A 23953-nucleotide genomic window follows, 5' to 3' on the forward strand; every position below is an offset into this window, starting at 1 on the left:
AGAGATCTCCAAGGGCTTGCTGTGAACTTGCCCCCTGACCAGCGCCCCAGGACCAGTGGGCGCTACACCCTGAAGAAAGCGACTGTGTGTGCTGCCGATCACTGCAGTACCGACGGAGGAATCTCCTCCAAGGCAACGACACCCACCTGACCACCGTGACCGGGGCCCAAAGCAACAGCGAAAGCAAAGTGAGGTCCAGCCGCCGCTGGCCCGAACACCGTGACCGCAACTGCACCGGGAGCCCGAGAACAAAGCGAAGGAGGACCCGTCCGGTCCGAGCTCTCGAGTTGACTGCGCCACGAGCAGCCAATCCACTTGCAAAGACGGACAGTCGCCCTGTGAGAGTCCTCTGGGTCGGTAACTTGCCCGACAGCCCAGCTGTGAGCACACAGCTGCACCGGCATTTGGCTGGGTACGTCCTGCACTTGAGGACCGTACTGCCACTTGCCATCACCACACAGCCGCCGCCTACAGGGTCGGAGCGAACGACGAGGAAAGGACCCTGCCACCACAGAGCACCGCTGCCCCGGATGACCCGTGACCTGCTCGGCTGAGAGCCGCAACGAACAGCGACCCCGGGAAGGCAACGCGACGTGGGACAGCTCCCCTGGAAGCCGCCCGCTCCATAAGAACTTTGTTGAACCGGCCATAAGGCCCGAAAGAACACTTATTGCTAGAGAGAACTGTGGCAACTTGAACTAAGTAACTTGAAACCGCTATTTGAAAGTCTGACAACTGTATTCACTTGCCTGCTTGAAGTTTATATGAAGAGATATATTTTCAACGAATACAGTTTGGTCTCATTGTGTGGTGGGTTGGTTGTGACGGTGTAATATTGCAAGTGTTTAACCCTATGTGCCCCAAAGATTAGCCTACGACTGCTTAAGCCACACTACCTAGAGGGTAAGCAGAGGTTGTCTGGAAGGTAACCCTCAGCCCTGACGAGGAAGAGAGAGTCCCTGCTTGTCGTTAGTGTCGCCACTGCGCCAACTAGAGCCTCCCCCTTCCTACAGAAACATAATAATAATAATAATAATAATAAATGCTTGTTGCAATTCCCAGAGGGTCGCAAATCGAGAATTCCCTCATGCATATTAGTGAGAGAGATCTATTTGCGACCCAATTTAAATCGCTAAATGTGTGAAACACCCATTTGTACAGCGATTACATAATACCGAATTCCAAAGATTCGGTATCAGGTCATCGCAAACACAACGCTATGTGCATCTGGCCCCAAATCCTCTGATTGACTGCACTGTTTTGCGAAAAACGATAATATGTTTAAAAGAATGGTCATTAAAGTGAAAACACAAGCGAAAGAAGACAGAGACGCACACGCCCAAATTTAACACTGGAAGGCAGGCGAAATTGCACAAGAACCAAACTCGAGAACGAAACAATGGGAGTCCTCTTTGACCAATCAGCAGGGAGCCGGCGCGTCACAAAGGGCGGGTCAGATGGTCGGACTGTTCCATTTCCCAATAACTTCACAATAAAGGATTGTTTTCCTTTGTCTCCTTTCTAGGTACCCCGGACCCCAGTACTAGTGCAAGCCACTAACGAGAAACGAAAATCAAATCATAGTTTCTTTCATGAGGGGTTTAATTTCCTCACTGTTGTACTTTTGCAGTGAGCTGTAAAATGGTCGCGTCTACGTTCTTATAAGCCGAGGTTCTAGCGCGTGGAGCATTCAGACTCGGTAGTGTGTCGGGTCTATGCTAGTTGTGTTCGTGGACCTGTGGTAGAAGTGGTGTCAGAAGCACACCGTGCTTAAACGTACGTTACAAATTCTTATCCGCACCCTGTACTTACGGACAGGAGCTCTTCGCCTAGGCTATCTCTTCTTAAATTTCAAAGTTCTTGTTAAACTCCTTTCCTTCTCTTTCTAGGGCACTTTAAGTAGTTACGTATTCAACATTCACTCGAAACCGGCAGCTAAACGCTACTGCACTCCACATCTACCCAAGACTGACCGCAGTGACCGACGTCTGCCCACCACACCCTGAGCCAGCAGGGTCCACCGATTTTTGTCGGCCATCCATCCTAGGCAGTCGGCAGACAATCGCCAGAGAAACTGTTTGGTGTCTGGTGTGCCTGGCATTGCCCTGCCCGCATCCGGGAATGCCCGGGTGCTTCCCGTCCTCGTAATGAATGGTGTCACCGAGGGGCAAGTCTTAATCAAAGACATAAAGCCAGGCCTGAAGAACCTCAATGTGCTGTTCATAGTGCTGGAGATAGGTGAGTGTGAGTGTGGGCTGGGCACTACCAGCGCGGGCTGTTTGACTTGGCAGCTTGGGAGAGGCTTTCATTTTCAGCCTTTGCCTGGGTAGCCGTATTTGTTTTCCTTGTTTCTCAATTTTGGCTGAGCCTGGCAGCGCTGTTAACATGTACCTACATCTTGACGATTTTTTTTTTCTGTAGTTGCGGCTTCCTACCGTGGCTTCAATCTCACTTTTTTTGTTCTAGTTAATGGGCAGCTTGCTACATATTCGGCTGTTTTGTGATATTTATTATAACTGCTCAGGATCTATTTCTTGCAACGTGTTGTGGGTGGCTGTGGCGTGATGCATGTGCTACACACACCCTGGCAAAGATGAATTTTGTGCGGAGCTGTTGTCTTTGTCTGGGTTGCTCTGACCCAACATGTTTGGGTTTCCGTGGGCAGACACTGAGCTCAACCGGTTTCGCTTTTGATTAATGGCTGTGCCCAGTGACTGCTGACTTTTCTATATTTCTATGGCATAAAGGCTTATCTGATTCCTGACGGGGCTTGGTAAGTGTACTCTGTCAAGGTATGGTCTGGCCTGGCCAGGACTACTTTCTGTATACTGGCTGTGGCATTGTAACTTCTGGTTGCGACTGTGCCCGGGGTAGGCCGTGAGTTTCCTGTGGTAGTCTCGCACTGCCACAGCGTGGTTCATGGATGCTGGCGAGTCGCCCTGTATGCTGCAATACTCCACGCTGTCCTTCACACGTGCCCACCTTCCTGCTCCTTTCACTTTCCCCTCCTGCTCTCTTCCCGGGTGCTGTGTCATTCTTATTCTTAGAATCCCCACACCCACGCTGTCCTGCTGAAGGTTTAGTTCGAGCATGCACTTCCTCTGAGTGTAATTTGCTCCCTCCCCCGTAGCTCACAGCGCGAGTTTTATACGGTCTGCTTAGTAATGCGTTTTTCATTTAAACTGCATTTCCACTCATTGCAAAAAGAGGTGCTGGACGACAGCCTGCACGCGAGCGTCTGCCTGAGCCAAGACAATAGTCCTAAACTATAATTCCCGTAATGTCGCTGGACGAAGGGCACAGGGACTGGCGTCACTCCTCTGTTTTCATTTTTAAAACTCCATGTCCAGTCACGTAGCACCAGTGGATATGTTTTCCTCCCACGTTTAAAGTGTTGGGTCTTAGCACCGAGACCATTTAAACAAAAATGCATTGGGTTAAAGCACTTACTGCTGACATCTTTGTGACTGGTGGGTCACAAGGTTCACTGAATGTCATTGTCATCTACGCCATTGAGCTGTACGAGGACTCAGAATACCGGATTCGATTGAATTGGGTGGATTTTTATCTGGAAGCCTCCCTATTGTTACTGACACCATATAAACTTTCGCAACATAGCTCCGTCCTCTTCCTTACCTTTGAGTCACTGCTCCCCGACCTTTTCCTAAACAAAGCTCGAGGTTCGGTGACAAAGATAAAACCAAACATTCACAGACCAAATAGAATAACCCTAAATCTGGGAATTCTCCCCCCCATTTGGAATGTTGACTAGCTTCCTTTTGGTGTCTGGTATGAGCGGCCAATTAATACTCGGGTTACAGAGCAAGGATTTCTTTTACAATGGAAAGTGACTGTGTTCTCAGAAATGTTCATAATGACTTCAGAGGGGCAACAGTTATCAGATGACACCATGCTAATTGGACAATGTTTACCTGGTCTAATCTTTCTTTAAACGGATAGCATTCTGGGAGCTGTAGTCCAGGTTTATTTCAACTAAACAAATTGGACTAAAACGTCTGAAAACAGGGATTTGAAAAACAGAAAGCTGTGGACTAGTACATGGTGCTCTTGGTGGCATGAGGCTACGGGTAAGTAACATTATAGATGACTGGTGTGACCTGGATACTATTTGGACAGGCCTGGGCTCTCATTAAGCAGGAACCTACTTTTTGCGAAGGGTACAACTGTTGGGTCTGTTTAAATACACAGATTGGACCCTCACTCTCAAACAATGACTTGTAAAAGCAACGACCAGAGAGGAAAAGTAGTGTCCCCAGGAAGTCTTTTGGTAACCCTAGAACCAGCTGACCTAAATGCTGAATTTGAATTACCCACCTGGCAGCGATCTTTTGGTTGAAGTGATTGTATTTATCTATTTGCACTCATTTGTTTTTCCTCTTTAATCATTTTCCAGGTATGGTTACCAAAACCAAAGATGGCCATGAAGTTAGATCTTGCAAGGTTGCTGATAAGACGGGCAGTGTTACCATTTCGGTATGGGATGAGATTGGCACCCTGATCCAGCCCGGGGACATTATTCGTTTAATCAGAGGGTATGTGTTTATAGGAATTATATGGAGCGTGGTGGGGGTGTAATGTAAAGTTGAATCTACAGCTGCATTCATGAAAATGGTAGGAACTAAATCACTAAGTCAGACATCATATTATAGTTCCTAAGGTAGGGACTCGACCATTTGGCACGTGTTGCCAAAAATGCCAGTACGTTTCATACTTTATCAGAAAGCTCAACATTTCGCTTTGGTCAATTCACTTTATAATTAGTTACATTTGTTTACTCTTTCCAGAATCATACTAGTATACGAAATGGTTGCTTTAATTCTAAATGATGTGTTTTTAGAATATTCATTTTCTTTAAAAAATGCTTCTCTTCAGATTTGCACTGGTGTGGTAAGCATTTCTTGTACTGTAAGTGACATGCATATGAATATTGGACTGCATAGGCCAAGAAGCAGGCACCTTAATCTGGTCAATTCCTCATCATTTTGTAGTTTGAGATTACTGGTCAAATTCATGGTTGGGCAGGTTAGCCACCAAGTGGCTAAGGTGTTGGCGGAGGCACTACTTTTACCGGCCTAGCTGTGGCAGCCTGACACATTTATTCCTGCCCACTGGCTGATAGGGCATTTTTTGTCAACACTGCTCAACCTCCAAGGCTGGAGGTATACTTCAATTGAAAATGTATGGTAGCTCTGCCCTACCTCCCTGGCGATGCGGACTGGGTGGCAGCACTTAAAAAATAAAATAAGAAAAAACACCAAGCTGGCTGAGCAGCTAGGGAGAAAGTAACAGGATAATTACAGTACAGGTTACTACATAATGTTTGCCCGGTCTCTTGTGCTGGCCCAACAGTCTTGCACACTTCGCATGTTCTCCTTGCATGCATTACAGCCTGCATGGAGAATGCCCAGGCCCCCATTTCCTGGCTGCAGCGTTGTGATTACAGCACTAGAAAAATTCCCTCCCTCACGACCTATCTACTTTTTATTTACCAACATTCGTCATCTGGAAGCACTGGGTTGCTGGCACGCTGTATGAGGAGACTGACTTTACTACAGGTTGCAGCAGTGACATCTAAGAAGTAATTATTCTCAATAGAAAATTGAATCCATTACGAAATGAAAAGGATATACCTGTCTTTCATTTCTCAAAATATTGCTATTACTTACCCAGACTATACCACTAGCAACAACATAGTATATTGCCTTTTTGTACATAAACAAGTTGTAACACTTTAACAGACAGGAAGCTATGACAAAAAATAGCACATTATTAATCTTCTTAAATCAAGCTTTTTGGAAAGTCTGCCGCTAAAACTCATAATGTGGCTTTTGATCCTTGGATGTTTTGTGGGAACATAACTATTTTACACTGGGTTTCTCTAGATATGCTTCGATGTGGAAAGGATGCCTGACTCTCTACACAGGAAGAGGAGGAGGACTTCAGAAAATTGGGGAGTAAGTATTGAAACCGTTTCGGTTTCTTCATTTTTCCTGAAATACTTCATTCACTCCATCACATGTTTATCAGATGGACCGATTTAGAAGCTGGTGCAGGTAAATCTATTATGAAACCCCACCCCCCCCTTCCCCCCCTTGAGTCTCAATTGTAGCTGTGGGCAAGCAGTGCAAGGCTGCAGGTAAGTGATGCATAATGCACGAATGAGGAATAACTGCTTTCAGTTTCACGCTAACATGTAGAGCAGTTGTAGCCGCAGATGTAGCTCAATCTCCACTGAGGCTTCTGCTGGTCATCAGTCAGTATTTGTTCTTCAGACAATAGCACGAAAGAGTTCAGGTCTGGGAAGTGCTCGCAAACCAGGGGACAGCTTTCACACTTGCCAAACTGCTTGCTTTTGTTGGGGCAAAACTCAGGACATGCCCAGGGACCAGGCCTGGGCTTAGTACGTAGAGTTTTGCTAGGCGGAACTCTGAAGTTACAAAAAAATCTCTGAAGTTCCGCAAGTGGAGGAGTGCAGTGCGAACTGAAGTTTGTGCTGGTATTCCTGCAGCTTGGGTAGAAATTCTTACCGATCGCGAGATGGGAAACTCTGCTGCACATCGCAAAGCATAGTTTTCTGCACTCTGCGAACGGAGTGAAGTTCACTGCCAGAGCCTTCCTGGAGGACCCTGCACTTTATAGACCACGTGGTCTCCTGTCCTCCACACCCACTGATTTAATGAACTACCAAAACTCTAGGACTAAGTCGGGGTTCTGCATTTCTTTTCCGTTTTGTACAAAGTACCCAGAACGTGAAATGATGGGCTCCTCTGTGTAAATAGGATAACATGGCACACATACTCCTTCCACCCTTCTATACACTGAAGGTCTGCACACTTGCTAAAAGGATATAATGTATGACCCGATACAGAGACGCTACCCAGGAGTCATCTGGGAAAAGGCCTGTCCTGCTAAAGTTGCCATCCTTGTAAGAACTTTACTATCTGAGGGAACAGTATTGCTGCTCGCTACGAACGCACGATTAGCGTGTCTCTCCAGAACTGGGCCGACCTCCAGGTCACAGTACTTTACAGTGGCTAGCTACAGTGGGTCTCTGTGCACACGCATAGTTGTCCTGCGTGCTGAGACTAAAACAAAATGCAAAACGGGGCAAAGTTGCATGTGAGTCTACACAGACGGAGGCTTATAGTTGCAAAGCACACACTTAACATTCCAGCCCCAACAGACTCCTACTCACTTTGCTGTGATTGTTGCTGGGTGCATACTTTGCAGCAAACCACTGTGGTCCTTGGTCTGCAGCTCCACATTGGTTCTTTATGGGGTCGATGGGCTGATGTCGCAAGTCGCAGTGGTTTTAATTATTTTTATTTTTGTAAATGCAGATTGGCATGCTGTACTCTTGTTGTGCTTTCAAAGTACACACAAACGTGAGTAGGGTTTAAAGGGAGTAAGTAGATCTGTTGCTGAGGTTCTTACCATTAAATTTGTCAAGTTCCAAAACCATTTTACCATTACATTTGATCACTTAAAATTGTCTTAAACCAGATTTATATATATATATTTTTTTTAGATAGCCTTCAAGAAAAGTTTTTGGGTCATCCGCAGATAGACTAAACGTGCTTTAAAAAAAAACCGACATATTTTCGTTTGTCCTCAATTAATTTTCGTGATATGATAAAGTGGATGTTGTCACGATTTGGAAGCACATTTAGAGCTCAGTCTGTGACTCGTAGTATAAGGCTGCATTAAGGTATAGTACAAAAGAATTACAAAACGAATCCTGGGGGAAACTGTTCAGGGCTTTTAGGCGGAAAGATGCTAGGGCCTTTTGGCTGGAGGCCAATAATACCAACCCTCTAAGCATGACTTCTTACACTGTCCTAACTACCATTAGTCTAGAAGCTTGGGTCAACCATTTAAATAAAAAATACTATATGGACACAGTGCATCTAATCAATATGTTGAAGGTGGTCCCGCCTTCCCCTCTCCCGATCCGGAATTCACCACTGGCGAGGCCACTGAGGCAATTAATAGGAGCCCTTGCCACTAGGCCCCCGGATCTGATGGTGTACCAATGGATTTGTATAAAGCCTCATCTGAATTATTGGCCCTTCGCCAACCAGTGTGCAGACGCAGGCTTTTTCCTATTTTGGGGGTGGATGCCGGGTGATTTGGTCAAACACATTGAGAAAAACGTTGCCCCCCTTTTGGAGATCTACGAGAGAGTCTCTCAGTTCTTACATATGACTCGAGTTTCTGAGAATACTCCGACATAAGCTCCCTTGAGGGTAAGTGAATCTGTGTGCTTGGGCGCATTCTGGGAGCCCCGCTAATTTACTTTTATTTCCCACCAGGAGGTGGGAAGGGAATACGCAGAGGACATTACCCCCTCATGGGTCCTCCCAGTCCTAACAACGTGAAGCAGTCCTGCCTCCACCCAGCCAATCACAACGCCAGTATTCAAAGGTTACATAAGCCCCTCCTATCTACCGTCATGCCTGTTTTTTTTTCTGCTCAGATGGCGGTCGGAACGCTGGTGCTCCCGGTTCCTGTTTCTGTTTCTGTTTTTCTTCAGGGCGGTGCCGTGAGTGTTTCTTTTGCAGTTTTATGATTCTGCATTATTTTACTTTGTGAATTTCACAGGAGTATTTCATTTGCAGTTTTTTACTTCTGCATTGTTTCCTGTGGGTTTTTCTCTATGCGCAGCCGCTCCGGTCCCCCGGTCAGCCGCCTCCTGTTCTGGGGTCAGGGACTCTCCCTGTTCATGGGCTGGGGCGGGGAGTTTTCGTGGTGTCCTGGCCCCGGGTCGTTCCTGCGCTGTGGTTCTATTGCAGCGTCCGGCCCCCACGGTCATGGTCTTTTGACCTGGGGCTGTGGGTGGAGACTACAGGGCTTCCCTTGTAATTTTCACCGGTCTCACATTGTGTGATTTGGTGATTGGGGCAGTGTTGCTTGGAGGTTGCTGGGCACTTCCTTTGTTGTGTGGTGAGTTCCTGTTTGGTTCGATTGCTCAGGTTCGCTCACCATGTGTGAAGGGTCTTCACCTGTGCCTGCCTGGGCTGTTTCCATGCGGCATAGTTTCCTGGTTCTGCCGGTGGATGACATTTTTGCAGATTCTGGGGCTGCGCTGAATACTGTGAAGGGCTACTGGTGTTCACTAGATCTTCCTGCCTATGCTGTCCAATTACTTGGGTTGATAAAGTTTCAATCTGTGCTTTTACACAGTTGTTGGTATTGGCTGCCCAGTCTGCGCTGCCAGGTCCTGCGGTGCGTTGTCCTGAGGATAGGTCTTTATTAGGGTGATGCTGGGTTGTGGCCCTAGATCCCTGGATGCTGTGGGGTCTTCCGCACAGTTTGTTTCTCTGTGGTGGTTGACCTTTTCCTTCCATGTTGTCCTGTTGGATATCCTGTCTGATGCATGGCTTGAGGCAGATATGCAGGGTTTTCCTTGTTTTCTGGGATGGCGGTTTCGCCTGGCAAACTTTGTCTCTTTCCTGCATTTCCATGTGTTGCTTCTACTTTTGGGGTGCATGCTGGCTCTTGTTCTGCCTGTACTTCACTGTTCCTTCTCATGGGTTGTGTGGAGTTTGGCTGTTTACGGGCCTTCCTTCCTGTCTTGGCTTGAGGGGTTGAGTCTTCTCCTCGGCTGACCTGGCGCTGGCATCTTGATCCACTGTCTGTTTTTCTGTGGCTCCTTGGCTTTTTGGCTCCCTCTACTGACAGTCTGTGTGGTGATGCTCTGTCTTCCTCTCGGCCCCTTCGTGGTAGGGGGAGGCTGTGTTCCATTTGGTTCCCGGCCTCCGTTGTGCCTATGGCTGCCCCTGGGTGTTGGTCGTCTGGGGCTTAGGGTATTGTTGTGCCTTGGGAGTGGGGTCTCTGTGACCTGGTGGTTGCGGTTGCGTCTCTTTTTCTTTGGGTCTGTGTCCCACTCCTGGTGTTCATCTGGCAGTAGGTTCCCTGTCTCCGTTGCGGTTTTTGTTCCGGTTTTGGGGGCTCCGATCCGTTCCTGGCTTTTTGGTCCGGTCTACTTTTCGACTGGTGGGTCCTGTCGGTCTTTGCTCTTGGTTTCCGGATTCCTTTCCGGGCTGTCCCCCTTTTTGGACTGTTTTCACGGTTGCTCCGTTGTCCTTTTGACCCGTGTTGCATTTACCTTCTTCGGGCTATCGGCCTGTTTTTCTCTGGGCGCAGTTGTGCTGGTTCCGGTGGCGGAGCGGGGCTAAGGTTCCTCTTCCTCTTTGTTCTTGGTCCTGGCGCCCGTTGGTTCCTTTCTGCACGGTTCTGTATCCCGGGGCTTTATACCAATTGGTGCTGCTGGTCGGTTGTTCCCTTTGCGGTCTGTCATTCCCCTCTTCCTGGTGGGTGTTGGGCTTCACTGGATTTGGCTGTTGTCTGTTTTTCCCGTTCTGTCTGGCTGGTCCGCAGTTCCTGCGGTTTGCTGTGGATGGGTTCCTTTCTCTGTTTCGGGTGTTGCCTTTCGGCCTCTCTACTGCTCCCCAGGTTTTTTCCGCGGTGCTGGCTCCTGCTGTGCAGGTTTATTGCTGGTTGGCGGTTCCGCCCTGCTTGCACCTGTTCTTCTATGTTATGCAGGGTCAGGTCTGGTCCATACCTGGGTGGGTGACCGCCTGGGGGGTGCTGTTGGCTTTTCCCTATGTGGCTTTTGTCCGGTTTTTGCTTCCACCCTCCTTGTGGCTGTTATGGCGATGGTGGCGTCGTGGCTTTGCTCCGGTTTCTGGGGTTCATTGTGGTTCTGGCCATTTTTCTTCTGGTTCCTGTTCGGGGCCTTCGGTTTCTCGGGGCTGGTTTGTCACTTTGCGGGGGCTGTTTTCACCCTCCGGCTCGTTTCTCTTCCCTTGTGGGTCCTGCTGGGTCGCCCTTCTGCCCTTTGTGGTTGGTTGCGGTTCCTGGAGGTGGTGGATGCCTCCAAGGCTGTGGTTCCTTGGGTTTGCCTGTTCCTCCTGTCCTTGGTGTTTCTTCTGATTGGCTTCTTGGGTCCTTTTCCGTGCAGGTTACATGGTTCTGGTTCCTCTCTCCCCTGTTCTGCTTCCTACTTTGGCCTGCTGGCTTTGCTCTCCCGACCTGGTGTTTGGGGTGCGTTTTCAGCTCCCTTCTCTCCTCTTGTTATCCTTGAATGCCTGTCCGTGGGGTTGGGCGCCACGTTGGGGTCCTTGGTGGCTGCCGAGTTTGTTGATTCGTGCTGGTCTTCCCATGGCTATTTGCTGCTTGGGCCTTCTAGGGGGGGGGGGGGCAGTTGCATGTCTCTGTTCCTGCTGGCTTCCATGTGGTGTTCCCACAACGCTATGGCTCATTGGTGTGTCTTGTGCCTCTGGTGGTTCGGGCTCCTGCGGCTCTCTCTGGGCCGTGTCTCCTCTGTGGGCTTTGGGTTTGTGTTCGGGACTGTCTGCGTTTTCGTTCGTAGACGCTGCTTTGGCGGTTTCCTCCTGTCCTCTGTTTTGTGCCCTCTGTGCTCGCTTCGGCAGCGCATTTTCTTTGTTTGGTTCGATTTGGTGTGGATTTGCATGGCACCTGCACATTTCCTTGGCCTTCGCGCTTTCTGTGTGCCTTCCCTCCTATTTTCTCCTACATAGTCAGGGGATGTAAAGGGGGGGATGTAGGTGTCTGTATCGTTGACCTCTGTCTTTGATTTCCGCTCCTGTTGGCGGGGGTCTGGTTTTGCCGGACTTCATTGACTCCGGCTCCGCTTTTTGGTCCACAGCTGGTTTTTGCCCTCATGTCACTTGCTTCTGACGGCCTGGCTCTTGTGCGGTTGTGGTTGGCGTCTTTGGGCTGTTCCTCTGTGGTGGCTCGTGCCATCCCGTTGTCACGTCAACCTTCGACCCTTGGGTGCGGTGGTCGTCTTTGGGGTTCTTTTTTCTGTGTTCTTCCCATTGGGTAGTTCCTGTGCTGGGGATCCTACCTCTGTGTTGGATTTTCTCAGGACTATTTATTTTACAGGGCCTTGCCCTTTCTGCTTTGTCTTCTCAGTGGGCGGCGGTTCGTGCTTGTCGGGGTCCAGGAGCCTCCTTGGTGGTTTTTGCCCCTTTGGTGAGTCGGTTTCTTCTAAGTTTTCTGCTTCGTCAGCAGTTTCTCCTGTACTCGTGCCTTCTTGGGTTTTTGCCTGCTCTTTAGGGGGGATCTGATGTTGCCCCTTTTGAGCTTTTGCTGGTAGCTGACTTGTTCTGGTTGTCTGCTACCGTGGCTTTTTTGCTGGCCATCACCTCCGCTCGTCGGTTGGGTCGGTTGGGTGTGTTGGGTGCCTTGGGTGCCTTGGGTGCTCTGCTAGTTTTGTTTCCCTATTGAGAGTTCCTGCCAGATTGGGTTGGTTTGTGGCCTGTTCCGGCCTTTCTGCCTGTGGTTTCTTCCTGTTTCCTTTGGGAGCTGGAGGTGATTCTTCCTGTTTTGCCTGCTGGGGGGGTCCCTTGTTCCCCCTTCCTTGGTAGTTCGCTGGACTCTCCGGTTTTTCCCACCTTTTGTTCCCTGGTGTTTTTTCCGTTTTCTTCTGTCCTGTTTGTCTCCTGTGGAGGTGTGGCTTGGGGGATATGGGTTTCCGGTTCTGAGGTTGGTCGGTGTGTGCGTTTGCGGTCTGCCTGCCTTTTCAGTCCTTTGGGTCTGCCTCCTCCGTCTCTGGTGCTGGGTCGTTAGACACGTTCTGTGCCTGCTTCCTGGGCTGGGGCGGTAGGAGTTTTCTATCCAGAGTTTGTTGGGTGGCCACCCGCTGTCCCGTCTCGTATTTGTGCTACCTTCTTGGCTTGTTGTTTTACATGCCTCTGCTGGCTGTTTTTCTGTTGGCTTCTTGGACGTTGCTGTTCATTGATCTTTACTGATTTGTACTCTGCATGGATCCCTGGTGTCCTGCGTTTTTTGTTGGTTCTCTGCTTGTGAGTTCCTCATGTTAGGACTGGGACGGGGTGGACCCATGAGGGGGTAATTTCTTATTACTTACCGGTAATCTTCATTACCCCAATTAGGGTACTCCCAGTCCTGTACCCTCCCGCCCTCCCACTGTGTTTGTGTCTGAGTCTTGTTGATAACGGGCATGGCGGTATGTGGGAGTGGCTTATGTAACCATTGAATACTGGTGTTGTGATTGGCTGGGTGGAGGCAGGACTACCTCACGTTGTTAGGACTGGGAGGACCCTAATCGGGGTAATGAAGACTACCGGTAAGTAAGACATTATCAAGTTGACTCTCCCTGCTTCTGTGGTGCTGGATTTGGTCAAATCCACTTGATTCACTTAATAGGGAGATCATTGAGGATTGTGTTTTGTGTAAGCCCTGAAAAACCCTTGGTTCAACGGTCAAGGCAGAACTGGTGACGCTGGGAAGGTCAACCTTTTTTACTAACTTAAGTTGTATAACTAAAACTGACTTTACCTGGGTTAAATTTGCTTTAAGTCTGGGATGAAAGCTGGTAGGGAGGAATAAGAATTAAGAAAACCAACTGTAGGGGATTATTTGGACTTTCATAGTTTAACCCTGGAACCGTATTTGGCATGCATCAATGGGTCCCGGGATAGACCATTGACCGGATTTAGGTTAGGATTTGTGAGGTGTCTCCTTATGTTTCCCCTTGGTCAATTTGATGCAGCTAAAGTTTTATCTTGCCCCTATGACGAATCATCTCCTAAGCCTGTTGCATTTTACCCATTTTCTACCAATTTTACCTTATTTTTACCTAATGTTTTTAAATTCCTATTACGTCACAGGGGATCCCAAGTTCAAGACTACTTTTGGTCTATCTACAGCTATTCAAACCCCCATCTAACTGCATCAACAATTTGTTCCTTTCTGAAATTTACCCTCAATAGAAGTAAATCATGGTTTTAATAGGATGGAACAATTGATGTTTTCAATTTGGTGAAAAATAGTTTCAAGTGATAATCTCTAACAAATTGTGACATGATTGAGTATGTGGCTTCATTGATGGGCTGCATACTATAACTTTTTTGTTATTCGCTTTTAAGAACTGTTCCTGTATCTAGTGCCTAGGCTAGAGACAGAAATGGATAATCTTGTTTTATTGGAATGGTCTTATTGGAATGGTGGTGTTATCTCAGTGTGGATTGTCTCGCCCACCGTAACCATGATGTATGCAACTTTGTGCATTGTTTTTATGATATGGATTTGCAACTGTTTGATTTTGTGCTTTTATGGCAACTTCTTCAACCCGAAAGTGATTTTTGAATTTGAATTGACTCGTCTCATAAGTTGTGCAGGGGGTGTAACTACTGTAGAGGAGGCCTCGGTCCATGCTAGACTGCCTGGATAACCACAACAAAGCTTTTACATGTAGCAAGTGAAAAGGGGATCCATTTATGTAGTTTTCATGAAGTCTTGAAAATCTTGCATGGTTTTGGCTCTAGTGGTTCTACATTGGACACCCCTGGCTTACACGAACCACGAAGAATGCAAAAAGCTGCTTCAACACTTTTGCCTGAGGAGAGAAGTGCATGAACAGAAAACAGCTGCTTCTTGGGTATTTTGTATTTCTGTAAACCGTAAATGCCTTGTGGTTTAGGAATTACCAATGTATTGCAGTTGCCGTGTGTGCATGCATACTCCGAATTAAAGTCATTTTTGCAAATTTTGTTGTGATGCAAATGTGGAGTGTTAGACTTAGACTGTGCTTGACATATTAAATCTAACCGATTTTTCCTAGCTTGTGTTGATGAGCTTTTAAAAGGACTGACAGATCTTGAACTGAAGTCCTTTATTTATTCACAGGCCAGGTACGGTGCAGGCAGCCGCTTTGCGAGCTTCTACACTCTACCCTGCTAATGGCATTCCTGAGCTGGAGGGAGCGCCCTCTGCTGGGGTGTAACAGGTAATTTACCCTCCATGCTTGATGCCTTCTGCATTGCTACTTGACCCAGTAACGATTTCTGTTGCTCCTTTATAGCGTGGAAGAATATTAGTGGAACTGTTGCCTTTAGATTGTGGTGTGACAAACGGCTGTTCTCCAACATGTTAGGTTCCGTTCATGGTTCCTCATACTTTTAGATTAGGTTTCCCTCGTATTACTACTTCTCATACTTTCTTCTAACCACTCTGCTACGCATTTATCGTTCCCATTTTGCTAGCACTTTTTTTAGAATTTTTTTTTTATCAACTTTGTAAGTTTGCCCTCCCATTAATTTGAGCCCTTGACCCTAGGGTGCATACCTCTGCAACATGTGGTGAATGCTTTTACGTTTTTGTCACAAGGGAAAGTCTGCTGAATGGCCCACTAGTATTTGTTTCAATCGATTACCTTATTTTTTGTCAAACAGTTAAATCCATTTTCCACTCAACCCAAATGTTCTTTAGTAGACGTTTTCCTGTTCATCCGTGAAATGGAATACGAACACCAAATGTCTTTTAATGCTGCACATGAGGAAGGAGAAATAGTGGTTGAACTTGGGAGGGGAAGGAAAACCGAGCCAGGGAGGTGGGGGTTGGGCAAAGTCGAGGGCGAAGGAAAACACTGGAGAGAGCAAGTGAAAACATGCACTTCCATGTAGTGCATGTTCAAGAGAGGATATTTTCCTGCATGCAAGCAACATCAGTAGTAGGATACAAATCAACCAATCAAAACACTAAAACCTAAATGCTCCTGGGTGGGACAGACGTAAGAATGCACAGGAAAGTCATCTAATTGTTAGGCGACAACTGAGACAAATCCATTCAATCCTAAGCAAGACACTTACCCAAAGCCTAGTCTATTTATTTACCAATAGGCCTGCTTCCAGAGCTTAAGCCATCTGTAGCCAAGACATTCAAATGATATGCTTCTGAAGAACTATTTATTTTGCTGGTTTCTGTGTTGGAAAAAAGGTAGCCCCAATAGATTTAATGTTATCCTTTTAATATCAACTGTTTGGTCATGGGGCTCTCACAGATGGAAATTTACATCAAAAAGTGAGCATGCATGCACCCCATTAACCCCTTCGCTGATGGGACTTCCCCCTGTGCTAAGCATTTTTTTGGCTATTTGGGGTAGTTCGTGCGTAGGCCCCTGTAACTTTTTGACCACATTATCTATGCAAAATGTGCGTCCATTTATTCCAACATCATGGGGATTTTATAGGTATCCATGGTTTGTTGAAATTAGCCAAAATGCAGCTACATTTTTTTTGGGGGGGGGTGGGGTGGGGGGGGGATGGGGAAAAAAGGGCTATAGATGAAAGTGTCTGTTTTCCCCCCTGCAAATGGTATCAACAAAGGGTTTGTGGTGCTGCAATCACAATCTTTCCAGCTTTCAGGGACTGACAGACTTTTGTCAGAAAACCAAAATCTTTCAGTTTTGGCATTTTACTGGAACATAGCCTATTGTTGCTATGATTTTTGTGCTTTCAACCTCCTTCCAGTTAATGGTAATCATGTATTTGAAAGCAATGATGGATCCTGGAAAGCTATATATTTCTGAAAAGTAGACACTTATGAATTCAGCAAGCGGTCATTTGTGTAGATCCTTCAAGGTTTATACTAACAGTTGAAAAATAGGAAACATTGAAAATGAGTTGAACAAAACAGCTATGTGTGCCAACTTTTTTCACCTGTAACTTCTAAGTATGACAGATTTTTGAAAGCAATATACTCTTACATCCGCTGGATCCTTCTGGTTGTGGAGTTGTATAGGACATTTTAATCGGTAGAATAAAAAGAATGCTGTTTGGTAGGACATTTGTGCTGCCACAGTGATCCCACGCCAAAATATGAGAAATTAGATTTGTTTTTCCAGCTAAATATTTTTGCGAGGGATTCTGGATAGGAAAATGTTGGGGGTCCATGCAAGCCATACTTCTCTGGACTCCCCCCGGGTGTCTAGTGTTCAGAAATGTGTAGGTTTGGTAGGATTCCCTAGATGGCTGCTGAGCCTGCAGCAAAAAACCCAGGTGAACCCCTCCCACCCTCCCCCCTTTTACGGACTCCTGAAACTGAACAAAAGTCATTTTTGACATAGGACAACAATCCTTATACATATAAATGGTGACCTTTTGTTAAAAGTACTCTACCATGTTCCCACACAATTTTCTCAGTCACTCCCAAAGTGAACGGACTACCGGGGGATGGGATGGGGTGGGGGGGGGGGGGAATGAGGGGTTCAATCATGAAATCCCTACTGGTGTACACTCTGAAATTATATCCAGTCCCACTGTCGCACAGCATATACATCTTAATTCCATAGTGAGCCCTCTTGCTAGGAATGTATTGCAGGGAAACGAAGCTCATTTAGAGTAAATAGTACAAAAAAAGTCATACCAAACACCTGCAAAAACACAAACTGCAGAACCACCAGTAACGAAACCGCAACCTGGAACATCAGTCTAAAGAGAACTGGAATAAAAAGAGAACTAGAATAAAAAGGAAAAATAACACATTACAATTCAGAAGAAATAAAACAATGAAAATGCGTCATGTCACTACATACATGGTCAATCTGACAAATGGGCCTTCACATGGAGCAGAGAAAAATGGGGGGTGATCCTGCCCAAGCGATCTGGTGGTTTTCTGGCAGGCTGACCTGTCCCCAGGTGGGGCAGAAAACAGCAGGCAGAAATTTGTACCTTGCAAAAGAATTTGATCTGTGGTGCCTAGTAGAAAATACCTAAACCTAATTTAAGCCCCTTGGAAGCAACCCTTGGCAAAGGGGCTGCTTCCATCTGCAATAAAAAAAAATTATCCTGGTGCCTAATGGGCTTTTCTTCCTCTTTTGGGGGCAGAAAGGCCAAAAATATGGGTCGATCTGCCCCCATGGGGGACAGAAAACATAATTTTTTTTCTATATCAACTTTGTAATGTCCCCTGCCTAAGTGGTCGCTTCTCTACTACTTTAAAAAAAAAAGCAGTAGTGCCTAGTTGGGTTTTCTGCCCCACCTAGGGGCTAAAAAGCCAATAAAACAGGCCGATCCCGGGGGGAGGGGAGGGCGGAAAAATGTGTGCCCCCTTTGCCTAGTTGGAAGGGGGGGGGGCAGACAGGACAAAAAAAGGCCAATCAGTAACTTATTATTCTTATTGGTTTTCCACTACCAACTTGCGTGTGTGTGTGTACTGCTACCTAAATCAAAACTTTCGCTTTCAATGGAAAGTGTATCCGAGCCATACCTACACAGTGACTTCAACTGTGTGATTCCCCTCTGGATAATCGTTCCTTCTCGTCTTTTTCAGAGTTCATCATAATAATAATAGGACTAATAGGGTGCAGCGGGATAACTGAGGTCTTCATTACTAGTCCCTGCGATTTCTAGCTCCTTTTAGGTTGAAGCCTACCAGATAGCCTGGCTGTCTGGTTTGTTAATAACCTCTTCGGGGACATTCCGAAAGCTCCCCTGGGAATGCATTCTGCTTTTTGCATACCATTGAGTTTGTGGTTTTACACTTGCATTTTCTAGTCTTCTATTTGCTGACTTTATTTGTTTTAGGCTGTCCAGGTTCAGCTTGACCTCCCAAGGTGCAAAGCCTTTCAACACTACCTCTCTATGCATTCTTCCACGAGTGCTCCTTTCTGTAAATAGGCCTGTAAATCTTGTTATCTTATCTTTGCAGGGCAGTCCATGATAGAAGTGAAATGTCTGGCTCTGTCTTCCAAGGTAGCTTTGGGTTTACTTTTCTTTCTCGGGCTTCAAAGTGAAGGATTTTTGTGACAAACTTGCTGAATACTGGGGGTAGAGTAAAGGTTTTTTCTTTCTAGCACACATTTAAATGAACTGCAAAAGTATTGCTAAATGTCAGATTTAGCAATGCACATATGAAGCACATTTTTTTTATTTTGGTGCTTTGGAAACAAATACTTTAATATGATCAAACAGACCATCCATATTTGTGTGCTGCATAGTTCTATTAGTAAAACTGTCTGTGCAAATGTAATGGTCGTTCCAATTGAAAATGTCTCTAATGGCAGTGTGCTACCACACGATACATACTCTGCTCTATGCCACTCCACTCTGCACCACTCCAATTTACACCATGCTACTGCACTACATTTCGCTCTGCACCACTCCACGTCCCTCGACTCTTCTGGTCTACTCTGCAGCACTCTATGCTATGCCAATTGACTGTATGCCACTCTGTCACTCGACTGTACACCAGTCTAGGCCACTCCACTCTGCACAAATCAACTCTACACCACTGCACTCTATGCCAATACACTCTACTTTGTACCACTCCAGTCTACGCCCCTGCTCTTTATGCCAATCCACTGTAGGCCATTCCGATCTACTCTGCACCACTTGATGCCATTATTTTACACCACCCTACGCTACTGCAATCTACCCTGCCCTGTACCACTCTACACCACTTTGTTCTACTCTGCGCCACTACACTGTCACTGCTCTCTTCGCTGACACTCTACTCTGCACCTCTGTACTCTTCGTCACTGCTGTCTATGCCAATGCACTCTAATCAGGAACCACTGTACTCTAGGCCAATTCACTCTTCAACTGCACTCTACTATGCTCCACTCTGCTGCACTTTGTAGACCTCAATTCTGTGCCACTGCACTCTACGAAACTATACTATACTCTTCACTCTCTCCCAGGTTAAGGCCATAGACCAGTGGCTCTCCTCTGGCCGCGATTCCGTTGCCCCGCTCAAGCGCATCACCTCCAAGCGTGAGAAGGATGCCAACCGGTGGTTCAACGAAGAGCTTAAGGCCACCAAACTAAAAGTACGCCGCGCGGAGTGGGCATGGAGGAGAAACTATTGCCCCACTCTAAAACTGGAGTATATCTCCATCCTTACCCAGTATAAAAAAGACATCTTGGAGGCCAAAACATCATATTTCTCCTCCAAAATCCTAGCCGCGGAAAACCAGTCTAAGGAGATATTCACGATCGTCCACAACCTGGCGTTCTCGGACAGAACAACCCTTAAGCCTGCCCCGTCCGAAGAACTCTGCCAATCCCTCAATAACTACTTTATTCATAAAATTGCTACCATCAAGGCCAACATCCCTCCCCCTTCTCCCTCCTTTGTTGACCCCCAATGTCCCCCTCCCAAGGGTGAACTCACCCCCCCCCCCCCCCCATCACTAGGGAATCTCTGACCTCCTTAGTGCCCCTGGTCAAATCTGGTTCTCCGCTTCACCCCTGTCCTGCCCACATTCTCCGCCATATCTTTGTTACCTGCCCAGACCCCCCCCCCCCCCCTTCATCTCCTCAATAGCTCTCTTGCTCAAGGCGTAGTTCCAAACCCCTTGAAGTCCGCGGTTATTGTGCCTATTCTGAAAAAACCCGGGGCAGACCCTTCTGTCCCTGCCAATTTCCGCCACATCTCCCTCTTGCCATTTTTGGCTAAGGTGCTCGAGCGCCATGCCACCTGCGCTCTGAGCTCCTTTGTGGAGATGCATGGAGCTCTTGCCCCCCGCCAGGCTGGCTTCCGCCCCGCTCACTCTACGGAGTCCGTTGTCATCTCGGTCCTGGACAACCTCAGGGAGGGTATGGATACCAATCAGCGCCAGGCCCTAGTACTCCTCGATCTCTCAGCCGCCTTTGATACGGTAGATCACACCATCCTGCTATCCTGTGTCAAGGTGGCGGGGATCGGGGGGACCGCTCTGGTCTGGCTCTCCTCCTTCCTGAGGGACCGCAACCAGGCCGTCCGCCTGGGTGACTTCACAGCGGACGTCCGGAAAGTTCAGTGCGGGGTTCCCCAAGGCTCTTCCCTTCCCCCCTCCTGTTCAATCTGTATGTCGCCCCTCTTATCTTTTCTCTCCAACAGATGGAGGTCGCCGTATTTAATTATGCGGATGACCTCCAGCTTGTTTTCAATCTATCCTCTTCCCCCTCTTCTGTTCTAAACTTTCAATCTGTCATGCTCCATATCAGGGACTGGATGAACCACAATCACCTCAAACTTAACCCCGACAAGACCGAGCTGGTATTGGCGGGTGGTTCATCCAGCCCCTGGTCTCCTCTTTTCTAGCCCCCCTCCCTTGGCCCCTCTCCTGTACCCTCTTCCTCTGTCAAAACCCTAGGCATAAAACTCAATTCTCAACTCACCCTTCACTCCCAGGTTAGCTCTGTGGTATCTTCTTCTTTCCTTTCACTGCGCACTATACGCAGGGTGTCCCGTTTCTTCACTTTCTCTGCTCTCAAGCTCGTCATCCTGGCCATGGTGGTGTCCCGCCTGGATTACGGCAACGCCCTATATGCCGGCATCCCTGCATATAGCCTGCGGCGCCTACAGCAGATACAAAACCAGGCGGCCCGCCTGGCCTTCAAACTTCCAAAATTTCACCACTCTACCCCTCTTCTGAAATCTTTACACTGGCTCCCCGTGCGAGCCAGGGTCCAATTCAAGCTCGCCTCCATCACCTTCTTGGCCCGACTTGGCCTGGCACCGGCGTTCATCTCTTCCGAGATCGTTCCATACGTTCCCACCAGGGAACTACGCTCGTCCTCCCAGTCCCTCCTCACCATCCCACGCTACCGGAGAAAGAAGTGGGGAGGCTCAAAATTTGCCACTCTTGCCCCGATTTCCTTGAACTTCGTTCCATCACTCTGTACCCACAATTCCGTAAACACCTCAAGACCTTTTTGTTCACGAAGTCCTTTGAATAATACGCCAGCAGCTTCCCCAGCCTTCTAGCCCCGGACCTTGTTAGCTGTAGCGCCAAGAAACCGCTGGTAGACGTGCGCTCTATGTAATTTTAAACTCCAACTCAAACCACTCCATGCCACTCTCTTGTGCTCCACTCTGCCATTGCAGTCAGACACTCTACATCACTGGACTCCATGCTGCTTTACGCTACTGTTCACTGCTCCTGTCTGCACCACTACACTCAATGCCACCGCTCTCTACAATGCAGCACTCTAATCTTCGCCACTGCATTCTACAAATCTGCATTGTACGCAACGGAATTCTATGCTGCTGCACTCTACTCTGCAACAGTCTACTATACACCACTCCACTGCATACCACTCTAAGGGACTCCACTCTATGCCATTCTATTGCACAACTCTATACCACTCTACTCTGTAACTCTACTGTTTGCTATTCCATGACACTCCACACCACTCCTCTATGCCACTGTTAGCCAGGCTGAACTGCAGCTACGCTGGTGTACAAAATGGCTATAACACATTGGCAAAGCCAATAGCTCTTGCATAAATGAGCCCCATTGTCTTTGCCAAGGCTTGTTCTTTGCACTCCTGTTTTCAATTGTCTTGCAGCACGGTTTGGTCCACCCACACAAGTAGCTTTTCAAACCGGTCTCTGCCTTCCAGTGCAGGGCTTGTGTGTGCAGTTTACTGCCATTTCAACATGGCCTTTAAAACCGTTGGCCAAGCTTTAAACCATAATAATAGCATTTGTACATCGGGCAGCTACTTCAGGCGAGGTGTCCTGGTGCTGGGGCCGTCGGGAATATTAAGCAAGCTATTGCACAGTCTAACCTGCTGCCCGGGGATTGAAACTGTGAGCCCCCCTCCCCTGTCCGTCCCCCCCCCCCCCCCGCCCCCAGTTATGGAGTTCGCCACCCTGGCTGCTGCACCACTTCTCTTCCCCTAAGGTAGGCCCTAGGTAGCTGATAGGGCAGGGTGATTTGTAACTAAAAGGTAGGACATGTACTGTCAAGTTTTGCATGTCCTGGTAGTGACGAACTGCTTAATTTGTTTTTCAATATTGTGAGGCTTACTCCTTTCATAGGCTTTTATAGGCTATCATTGGGAATTCCTTAAAAGCTCTGAACTCTAGAAAGCTCTAATTCCTGATCAGAATAGAGTGGCTGCATCATGTTTTTGGAATAGTAATGATTTACTTATTTACTTTATTTCTTTGGCATTTTAATAAGATGACAAACATTACAAAAAGGCAGTTGCGTACAGTCCATCATTGTCCATCCATGTGCATACCATCATGTTACACTTATAATAAATCAAGTGTACTGCTCCACCTGTATGGAATGAAACAAAAATAAATCCTTGTGATGAGCAATTATACAGCAGAGGTCAAACAAAAGGTTACAAAATAGATTCCAATAGGCCTAAGGAAAATCAGTCAAGACAGGACCCACTGATCCTACTTGTATTAAAGCTGAACTAGTGTATGATACTCCTCATATTACAATGCCACACCTACGAATCTCCAGGATCCCCTGTAGATCCCTCCACCTCATACTGTCCAGTGCGGGCCTGTGGGACTTGGCCCTTTTGGCAGGTTCACCCCTAAACTTTTTGCTTTTAAATGTGACCTGATTTTAGTGTTAACGTGCGCAGAAGCCAAAAACAACTGTGTCCCAGTGTAAAGTGCGTGCGTAATCTGAGTGCGTGTGGTGAGATTGGCCTGCCCTCCCATAGGAATGCATGTGGGATATGTGTCCATGGTCATTCCTGGTGTGAGAAGAGTGCAGGGGCGAGGCTTGTGCCAAGCTACCAAGGGGGTGTGCTGGGTTTATCTTTGGCATGTAACTCCCTTTCCCTGACTAGAGTGGTGGTCTCTGCTTGGCTTTGGCGCAAGCCTAAGCCAACCAGAGATCCCATTTCTAACAGGGCCTACACCTCGAAAGGCCCCCCAAATGTCCCTAGGCCTGGATGCTGATGCCATCAATTCCCAGAATGTAGTTAATTGCAGGAGTCCAAATGTGACATCCTAGATCCACTCATTTATGGAAGCTATCCTTTGTGCTTACCTTGAGACCGCTACAAACACAGGAATACTAGGTGAGTGCCTTCTGATGGCTCTTCCTGGGCAGGAATAGAGGGGGGAGCAGACACTTGAATATGCAGTGTCCTGTTTCCCAAATAACCCCCTACTGATTGTCTGGCGCCAGGGCTGAAAAGAAATGCCCTCTGTACACTTCAAAGACCTTTCTTTGAAGTCACTCCCACTTCATAGGCACAACTGGGTAGAGGTACTGGGGCTCAGAGCCTACCAAGACAGTACACTACTGGAACTGTGAAGGACTCTGCCAGGAGTAAAGTCTGATGTGCTACAAGGATTACCTCTCTGCTTGACTGCTGCTTTGGAAGAACTGATTTTCTGTGCTGCCCTGCTGCTT

At 47.4% G+C, this 23953-nt stretch overlaps 1 protein-coding gene across 2 annotated transcripts in view; it reads left to right on the top strand.

Moving 5' to 3' along the window:
• The first annotated feature begins 1688 nt into the window (after positions 1-1688).
• NABP1 (nucleic acid binding protein 1) overlaps positions 1689-23953 on the top strand; it is a 34692-nt gene continuing 12427 nt past the window's right edge. Inside the window, exons 1-4 of one of the 2 annotated variants that reach the window (XM_086955391.1) lie at positions 1689-1776; positions 1890-2238; positions 4415-4553; positions 5904-5975. In XM_086955391.1, coding sequence (XP_086811517.1) covers positions 2148-2238; positions 4415-4553; positions 5904-5975 — 302 coding nt within the window. In that variant the 5' untranslated portion in view covers positions 1689-1776; positions 1890-2147. The remainder of the gene's footprint in view (positions 1777-1889; positions 2239-4414; positions 4554-5903; positions 5976-23953) is intronic. The other variant, XM_086955392.1, reaches the window with a different exon arrangement.

This window comes from Lissotriton vulgaris, chromosome 2_1 (assembly GCF_964263255.1).
Source record: "Lissotriton vulgaris chromosome 2_1, aLisVul1.2, whole genome shotgun sequence".
In the NCBI taxonomy this organism is placed as follows: Eukaryota; Metazoa; Chordata; class Amphibia; order Caudata; family Salamandridae; genus Lissotriton; species Lissotriton vulgaris.